The 9,580-nt window shown below is 37.5% G+C and overlaps 2 protein-coding genes across 2 annotated transcripts; one reads left to right on the top strand and one right to left on the bottom strand.

The window, feature by feature from the left end:
* Positions 1–2,089: 2,089 nt before the first annotated feature.
* On the bottom strand, positions 2,090–4,533 carry LOC107616868 (GEM-like protein 7). Its single transcript, XM_016318765.3, has 4 exons — positions 3,484–4,533; positions 3,307–3,381; positions 2,904–3,178; positions 2,090–2,807 (listed from the first exon to the last, which is right to left on the bottom strand). Exons 1-4 carry the CDS (start codon positions 3,632–3,634, stop codon positions 2,610–2,612), a joined length of 699 nt encoding a protein of 232 aa, XP_016174251.1. The 5' UTR covers positions 3,635–4,533; the 3' UTR covers positions 2,090–2,609.
* Positions 4,534–4,596: 63 nt separating this feature from the next.
* On the top strand, positions 4,597–8,738 carry LOC107618809 (Calcium-binding EF hand family protein). The gene is made up of 7 exons (XM_016320974.3): positions 4,597–5,580; positions 5,726–5,819; positions 5,930–5,995; positions 6,119–6,292; positions 6,386–6,482; positions 8,154–8,294; positions 8,391–8,738. The coding sequence occupies exons 1-6, from the start codon at positions 4,998–5,000 to the stop codon at positions 8,280–8,282; spliced, it is 1,143 nt and encodes a 380-aa protein (XP_016176460.1). The 5' UTR covers positions 4,597–4,997; the 3' UTR covers positions 8,283–8,294; positions 8,391–8,738.
* The last annotated feature ends 842 nt before the right edge of the window (positions 8,739–9,580 follow it).

Genomic DNA, 9,580 nt, shown 5'->3' with positions numbered 1-9,580 from the left:
TAGCTGGACGACGAAGAAATTCATAGGGGAAGAACGAAGAACTGCGTTAGGGTTTATGATTGGTGCCAGGGACTAATTTGGAAAATTTTTTTATCGCATTCCACATCAGCTAGCCATTTCAGGCATCCTACGTGGAGGTGGCACCGCCAGCTCAGTGGTCCGGCTGCTGAGTCATACTGGAATTAGGTAGAAGGACCATAATATTGCATGGAGCTCAAACTGGAGGGTGTATTTAGAGCAATTGAAAACTGAGGGACAACATTGGTGCACGAGCCCAATCTAGGAGGCCATTTTGGAGATTTACTCAAACATATTTAGTGTTAGTGATCAGTGATACTGTTGACTTTACTACTCAAATCCAAGCAAGTATCTTAGTTCAATCATATTAATTAACAGTATTTGCATAATTTGGACAACTTTATAATATGGATTCTGTGAAGTGTGAAATCAATAAACTCAACCAAGCTCAACTTTAGTTGATAAAAAAATCACTCTACTATAACCAAGCAGAATAAATGAAAAAACTTAACAATTCCGTTAGAGAAACAATGAGAAATCTTGATAATGTGTATAACGGATTGCTTATTTAGCCTAACAGCAGTAAAAAATAAAAATCACCCTACAAATTACCCTCATTCTAAAAATTCCCATTCAGATATTTTGACCAAAACAACCATCCAAACCCTAATTGAAAACAGTTTGCCCCCAATTCCTTCTTTCTTTCCTGACGGCAGACCCCTAGTACGTTCTTCACTAAGTATCCTACCTCAGCGGCGCCGAAGACACCCTAACTGTCCAACAGCTTCGACCGTAGTGCCCCCTCTTGCATGCGCGTCTGTCTTGTCACCAGCAGCCAACATCTCGAACGACGCCTGCTTCCCGTCGTGGGTCTTTCGTGACATCTGCCGGACGCCTCCTTTGTCGTTCCAGTTGCGCGTCGCTAGAGCCATTATCGGCACTTGTGCAGCATATGATTTTGACAGGCAAGTTGTGTGTCGTTAATTTTTTTTGTTTGTGTTTCTTGTGCCCATGCCATTATTAGAGTTCTTAGCAAGCATAACTGTGGTTTTATCTAACATCAATTTGCATTCATTGCAGTGACTTTGACGTCTCCCTCATGCAGTGTCCGGAATTTAAAAAAATGTTGGAGCCAGATGCCAAAGAAATCACTCCACCACACACCGAGTCTGGCAAAACACAGCTTCTCGCTGCGGTTGACTCAACTTGAGAAGACACCGACCCCGTCCTCCTCGACCCATTCACTCCATCCGAGGCTTAAGAATATAAAGAAGGGCGAGGATGGATACTGAACTCGTCACTCGACAAAGAGCAATCTTTGGCAGCCTACGAAGGTCGGGAGCATCTAGTACTGTGAAGGAAGGACCTATGGACGTTGAAAGCCCGTAGCTGGGTCTACAACAGTGTACGTATCTGAGCTCAATCATCCATTCTAAAGGAATGGGAGAAAGCGAAGCCGGTTCGGAAGAGAGGCTCGCGAAAAAGCGGCAGCAACGTTAGGCTGAGCGTCAGAGGGCGAGGCGCATCGGGCTGACCAGCGAAGGTAAGGACGGTGTCGGTGGGAGGATGCGGCGGCGTCGGTATGGCCAACGAGGAATTCAGTGGTGCAAGGTGAGGACCAGAGAAGATGACGGTGCAATGTGAATGAGTTTAAATACTGATCCTAATTTTTCAAATTTTAAAATTTGAAATTAAATAATTAATTAATGATTTAATTTTTAATTGTAATTTTATCTTTTTCTAATCCATTTTACATATTATACACAACTAGTATTGGTTCTCAATACTTTCTCTTATTTTTTATTGTTATTGGATTAAATAACGAGTTTATTGTATACATTTTTAAAATTCTTTTTTATTATATAATCTTAATTTTCTTTTTACCCCTATTAAACACATTGTACATTGAAATCATTGTCTCTTTATACTTTTCCAAAACTTAATAATGTATTAATGTTTGATGAAATGAATTCGGTTAATAATAGAAAAATTTGTCTGATTATTTTGAACTGGTTAACTAAAATTCATCAAATTTAAGTAATTAATCAGAATTTTGATGAAAAGAGTTAGATGGTGTAATTGCAATCCGAAATGCAAAATGTAGCTCCGGAAAATTTTACATCATAGATACAAAAATAGTTGAGCCTGAAAGCTTACAACTGGGCAGCAAAGTTTATATGCAAACATGGTGACAGCAACGCCATGTTCTCTGCACCTCAGATGATAAAATCTTTTCTATTCAACATCACATGCAACATTATCAAAATCTTGAGTTGACTTGTACCCAAATCGAGTTTTCGTGTAAACTCTTACGAGCTTACGAGCTGACTCTTAGGATTCAAGTTTACTTATGCTCTACAATCTCAAATTTGATAACCTTGGTTTCAGGTTTACAGTGACAAGTGTCATCTAATTGTTTGTACTCAGACATTAGGCGAAAAGATGAAGCCCAATAAGATGTTCTCTGCATCATAAATGAGGCCCTGCATCTTCACTCTTCACTTATGGCTACCCATTTTTATTGCTAACTATCATCTCTTGAATCTTAATGTGTATCCTCAACATGAATTTTTGTGACTCGGCTTATAGGCTCAAAAGGGTGACTCTTTCTTCATGTAAGCTTGTGAAATTGCCTGCTCAAGATATTTGAAAGTTTTCTGATACTGTAAGACACCCATAAACCAGAATTCATAATTGTCCACTGTATCTATCTCTATAAACTTCTGTTTTGGTTTTTGAATACTTTCACTTTGGTTCACACACTTGACTTTCTTGAGCGGAATGACAACCTGTACATGGCATGAAATGCAAGACTTTCAGATTACCTAAAAGAAAATACTGAGAGAGATGAAGAAAGATTATGAATACATCACTTCATGACTTGCCTTATAACGGATCCTACACATCTGGCCTTCCCGGCTGTAGACCTTCATTGATCGATCGCTGCAGAAGGCAACCTTGTTGGTGGAGACAAAGAGCAGACCTGCTAGAGGGCCTGATGTTGTCGACAGATAGCATGGTGACGCTTTCAATAACCTCTCCCCTTCTTTCACCCTAAAGAATTGCTTGAAGACTTTCTCCACTCCACCAACCTGAAGAATATGAGCCCCTAGTCTCAACTTCTCCTTAACAGTTTCAGATATCTTTGTCCCCAATCTCACTGTAATCTCACAGTTATATAAATATTGAATTAGATTTGCATATTATAGTTTCACAAGGAAAAATAACTTAAACTCATATAACTTCTACAGATATTGAAGGAAAGTAGTTTGAACTTTGAATACTAACCATGTTCTTGAACTCCTTGTGAATGACTACTATCTGCTTTCTTTACAAGCTTGTTTATAATGGAGTATAGTCTACCTGAAATATTAAGTTCTTAGTATTGGTAAAACTATCAAGTATCAAACATCAACATTTCTTCCTGAATTAGTTGTTTATGTGTAAAGAGAGAGAGACTATTACTTTGTTTTGATGCTTTTGTTGAGTACTGAGATTGGGCAATGACAGGATCAGGCAAGTAGTATCTGTTAACTGTCTTCTGCAGCTGATCACATGCTGCTGAGATGATTGGATTTCCAATGAACAAATCTTGAAGAAGTGATGAGGTCTGCATGATTGATTATTAGTGAAGAGGAGTGATATGAGTATACAAGATTGGTGAGAGCAAGTTAAGGTCACTTGGGTTTGATCAGTCCCTTGAATTCAATAGAGGTCTATATATAAAGGGATGAAAACTAGGTAGTTGAATATAGATTCTAGAGACTCAATCATGGATCATCAATCATGAGTCATGAGCATTTAGTGATATAAAGGCGCTGACATGTCAAGTTGAAATACAGCTATTCAAGATGATATTTTAACATGATGGACTGATTGGTTGCTTTTAGAAAAAAAGGTGCAAGTGTGCAACAGAAGCATCCGATTCATCTTTTCTGAAACCTATTTAAGATGCTTAAAAAGGGTAGTTTTAAGAAAGAGCAAGGTCCCATAGGCCGTCAAGGTGGTTGATGATCAAAATAAGGGAATTTGGTAATGACTTCCAGCTATCCTTCAGAGAAAAAAGTGCACTTTTCTTTTGCAAAACCTGCTTATGTAAGAATGCCTTATAAAGCATTCATGAGCTGGGATTTTCAGATATATGAATATGAAATTGAAAGTTGAAACCTCTCCAATTGTATTGAGAGAGAAAGGTAGGAAAAACGTGTACAGTAATATCCCATATTCCTTTGGGACCATTTATCAAGCACTTAGAGTACATATATTTGCAGCCATTTAGAGACGGTTCAGCTGTTAAAAAATATCATTTTTTCCCCTCAGCTTTGCTCTCAAACTTCAGGGTGAAGTGGATATTAAAATCTGAGTCACTCACTTCTAAAAGCATAAGAAACTTCAGGATTCATGGTACATAACAAGTGTCTATATGATGATGTATGAGACAACATAATAATGTGTTGCTTTATCATACTTTGGAAAATGATTGATTCAGCTTTGAAGGAAAATGAGATCAGAGGCAACTATCAACATGGCATGGCACCTCATGCTTTTTGTGTTGGTGGGAAAGGGATATTAGATTACCGTCCAAGTCATTCTATTTTATTATATTATTTTTTTATCGAAAAGACTAAAAAAGTGATTTGTCATAAGGAAATCAGCCTCTTGATCTTTTTCTTAACCCTAAAAAAAAGATCATGCGAAGGAGATGATTTGAGTTGTCGTCCAGAAAAGAAATTAGTTACAGTGCATAAAACCGAAGAACAGAGGAGTAATTTTCTTTATGCAGATCTATATAATCTGCAAAAACATACGTGACGCCATTCAAAAAATGTTATCTTATTATTATCATCATTAATTAAATAAATAAATAAATAAAAGAAAAAGAGTATGAGCGGAAAATCTTGCATTCGTTAATTCATCTTCTTCGTTATTGAGAATCAGAACAGAGCACAGATCTCAACTACTTCTTCGTCTTCAATGCAATGGGGAGAGCCTCGATTTTCGTGTACATCGGTGTAGCCGTAGTGCTCCTCTTCTTCCTGTCGCGCTCACCACACAACCACCACTCCTCCACCCACCGCCACCGCCGCCTAAGGCTCCGCTCCAACTTCACCCTAACTCCATCCCACCACCACTCCCACCATGACCACGTCGCCTTCGACCCCCTCGTCGCCGAGATCGAGCGCCGCCGCGAGGACAAGCAGTGGGAGATGGAGCACCTCCGCCACAACCACCCCGAACTCGTTCACGAAGACGACTACGACGACTCCGCCCCCGGCCACGAGTCCCAGCCGGAGTGGGAGGACTTCATGAACGCCGAGGACTACCTCAACGACGAGGACAAGTTCAATGTCACCAACAGGCTCCTCCTCCTCTTCCCCAAGATCGATGTGGACCCCCCCGACGGGTTTGTTAGCGAGCACGAGTTGACTCAGTGGAACGTTCTCCAGTCCAACAGAGAGGTTCTCCACCGCTCCCAGAGGGAGATGGATCTCCACGACAAGAACCACGACGGCTTCGTCTCCTTCTCCGAGTACGATCCTCCCAGCTGGGTTCACAATTCAGGTTCACCTTCTCCTCTCGATCTATGACCTTTTTGTTAGTTCACTATGAATAGATGCTCGTGAATTCAATGTAGTAGTAATGTTTGTTGCAAATTTATGGTAGATGCTGGATTATTATTTGAGCATCTTGTTTTCTCATTTATCAGGTGTTGGATATGACATGGGTTGGTGGAAAGAAGAGCATTTTAATGCATCTGATGCCGATGGAGATGGTCTTCTCAACTTAACCGAGTTCAATGAGTAAGCTCCTACTCCTAAATCCTAATACTTGTTATGAAACCTTGTTCTTGTCTATGCATGTAAACAAGTTTTGCCTTTGTTAACATTGGCTTTTGTTTTTTTTATTCTAGCTTTCTTCATCCAGCTGACAGCAAAAACCCAAAGCTTCATCAATGGCTGTGCCAGGAGGAAATCCGGTAACTACAACCCGAAAATGTCTATGACTGGTTCAGTATCAGTTAGTTCACGAGTAAATGATTTCTGTTTTGTTACACCAATGCCTTGGCTTCGTCATGCTTGATTTACCCAATTCTTTACAGGGAGAGGGATACAGACCGTGATGGGAAGATCAACTTTAAAGAGTTTTTCCATGGGCTCTTTGATTTGGTAAGAAATTATGATGAAGAAACTCACAATGGTTCACATCATTCTGATAATTCAATGGATGCACCAGCTAGAATGTTGTTTGCTCAGCTTGACAAAGATGGAGATGGGTACTGATGATTTCCATTTTAATGCTGAGTCACTTATCTTTGAATGATTGTGCCAGTTTAGTATAATTCAGTTTTGACGTTTCATCTTTGTAGGTTCTTGTCAGATGTTGAACTACTCCCTATAATTGGGAAAATCCATCCATCTGAGCACTATTATGCAAAGCAACAAGCAGATTATATCATTTCACAGGTACTGAATTTAACCTTATGATAATAATAATTACACTCTTGCAGTGTAATTGGAACATAGAAAGGACTTTTTATTCTTGACCTAACATGGATCACATGTATAGATGTTTTTTGAGTAGATACTTTATGTTTAACTATGCCATAGTATCACAACTTACCTTTGGATGTTTATGAGAAAACCAACAGATAAAATTCACGAGAAAAACTCTTAATTCCAAATAAAATCCCTACTAGAATCCAAAGCTTCTAAACCCATAAATTTCTACTCAAAAGTCTCTAAAAATATATGTATCCAACATGTTGAACTTGCAAAGCTCTATAGAGTATCAAGTTCATAAAGGAATAAAGGTCTAAGGTCAGAAGCTTACTTTTAAGTTTTAGAAGCTATGGTGTGCAAATTTTGTAGCAGGGGAAGTAAAAAATAGAGCCTTGGTGATGGGAAGCAATACAAAGAATCACAGGTAAAATAATAAGACAATGAAGGAGAAGAATGGAAAAATGGGGAGAGAGGCACGGTTCTAAAACAAAATCTGCCCCACTTGTGTTTAAAAAAAGAAAAACTTGTTCACTCTATTATACATATTGCATTTTGTGTGCTTAGAGACCATTTTTTTCAAAAAAAAAATTGTAGTTAAATAATGATGTCATAACAGATTGAACTATTTCATGCAATTAGGAAAGCTGATTAGATTTCCATAGCTTGACGCTTTACCTTTTGGAGTTAAAATGATGTCTTTTTTAGATAAATAATGTCTCTTACTGTAACCTTGTGGACTGATAGCTGCATGTCATGGTAATTATGGGTGACATAATAGCTGCTTCCTTTCAGTAACTTTTAACTGCTAATTGATAATATTTTTTAGTTAAAATCTGTCGCTATGATTATATATATTTATGTATATTCGTTTGTTGCACATTTGTTTTATACACAAAAATATTCAGATGTTAAACCTTCTTGTTGATTGGGTAAGGTGTGCTTGTGGGTGTATGTGTGGGAATGTGTGTGCGGCTGTGCGCATGTGCTGTGTGTTTGTGTCCATGGTGGTATGTGTCCTAATTTCCAATGTAATAGGCATTTGAGTTAGTACTGCTAAAGCCACAGACCTCGCTGCTAAGAAAACCTGTTTTCATGGAATAGGTTTAGGTAGGAGCAAGGAAAGATTTTCTTTTCTTGTTGGAGGAGTTGTTGTACCCCTCCGTTTCTTATTGAAGGTCTCTGACTTTTTGAATAATATCAAGATATATGATTGTATTATGAATGAAAATAACCACCAATAAGCAATGAAAGGAAGTTTATTCTATTTAAGAATGTGAAGCCTATGGTAACAAATGTTTCCATTTGTATTTGTTGGGGTATGGTGTGGGGCCAAAGGGGTATGGGCGGTGTCTCCAGCATGCTTGATTTACATATTAAGCGTGTTTAACTAGATGTTAGCATTGGATTAAATTTTCTTCAAGCTGGCTCCAGAGTAATCTACAATTCTACATCATCTCGATGTGTTAACATCCTGAAGTAATTTCATTGTTGAATTTGTAATAATTTGTTACAGATTTATGGTAGGCAGATATTGACAAAGAAAGCTCAATATGAACTCCAGCATATGTTGCTTAACATCATGCATTAATTTCTTCAATGTACATCTTATTTATTCATGAAATAATGTAATGACAGGCGGACGCTGACAAAGATGGGCGCCTTAGTTTGACTGAGATGATTGAGAACCCATATGTATTTTATAGTGCCATTTTCAACGATGAAGATGAAGAAGACGACTATGATTACCACGACGAGTTCCGGTAAAATTCTTGTTAGGTAAGGGCAGCCCTCTCATCCGGTGTCAAACTTATCCAACATTTAGTGAAGATTTTATGATTTTATCTTTGATATTTCTGTGACCATGGATTGCAGGATACACCGCACAAACCTAGTTTTTGTTTTTGTGACGAGTCAGTGCAAAGTTATGACATAATATTGAAAGTTTTTACCTGTTAGGTTCATAGTCTCAATCCTGGTGGGGTTGCCAACATTTGTTGCTTCTTTCCATTGGTATTATATCTGCTGCGAGTTCTTAGTTACTTTTTTGACTGCGGAAGCCTGTAATAGAGATAGAGTGAGAGTCACAGACACCTGCTATATTAGTTGGAGAACAATAGAATATCTCAATTTCAATGTAAAACTTGTATAATATACAGATTTTCAAGTCACTGGCTGAGTAACACATGAATGGATAATATTTGTACCATATGATGATGATAATGATCTTGGTGGTTCTAGATTTCTCGTAGCACATTCACAACTCTATTCTTGGATCCAACTATCTGTCACAAATCATTTTAAAACAAAACGAAGTGGCCAATAATGGTTTTGGATTTTTCGATATACTTTAGGAAAGATTCGATTCTTACCTGAATTATCCTTTAGTTGAGGAGTCCGTCTCACCATACATGTTTCTTGTTTCCTATTTGGAGTTAAACTACTTTTTTTTTCTTTTTTAAAACAATTTAATTTAATAAATGTAAAGTGTTCGAGATCTAGTGTGGATGCTCCACTAGAGCCAATCATGACTGTTATTTAATTAGAAAATTATTTATAGAATAATAAAATAAAAACTTAATTATTATTAAATTTATAATTTATACTGTCTGAGTAACTGAGTATTCTAATTTTATTGAATTTTTTCATTTTAAAGGATTTGATCTTATATAAATAAACCCTTTTAATTCCATGTTCAATTAAAGCATAATAAATGTATTGAGCTTGATAAAATGGTTCACTTTTGTGTCAGTCTCTAATTTTATGCAAGTTAGGCTGACTTATGGACATTGGAGATAGTTAACAAACTACACTTTTCCTCTTTTCTCCTCAAGAAACCGACAGCATAGCTTACTTCATAGTCCTAGGACTAGGATTATTCACATAAAAATAATTACTTGCATATGAGGAAAGGACAAGTGTACTTGCATTTTCAAAAGCATATATCATACGAGCCACTATCATTTTCAGGATTAACCAATCCACCACCACCATTCCATGTTAGCCGTCCACGTTATTATTATACTCTAAACGATTCTAATTTACAATAAATAAGTCAAGCACAC

This window comes from Arachis ipaensis, chromosome B9, assembly GCF_059453495.1.
Source record: "Arachis ipaensis isolate K30076 ecotype BB chromosome B9, ASM5945349v1, whole genome shotgun sequence".
NCBI classification, from domain to species: Eukaryota; Viridiplantae; Streptophyta; class Magnoliopsida; order Fabales; family Fabaceae; genus Arachis; species Arachis ipaensis.
This window is presented reverse-complemented; position numbering and strand designations above follow the sequence as displayed.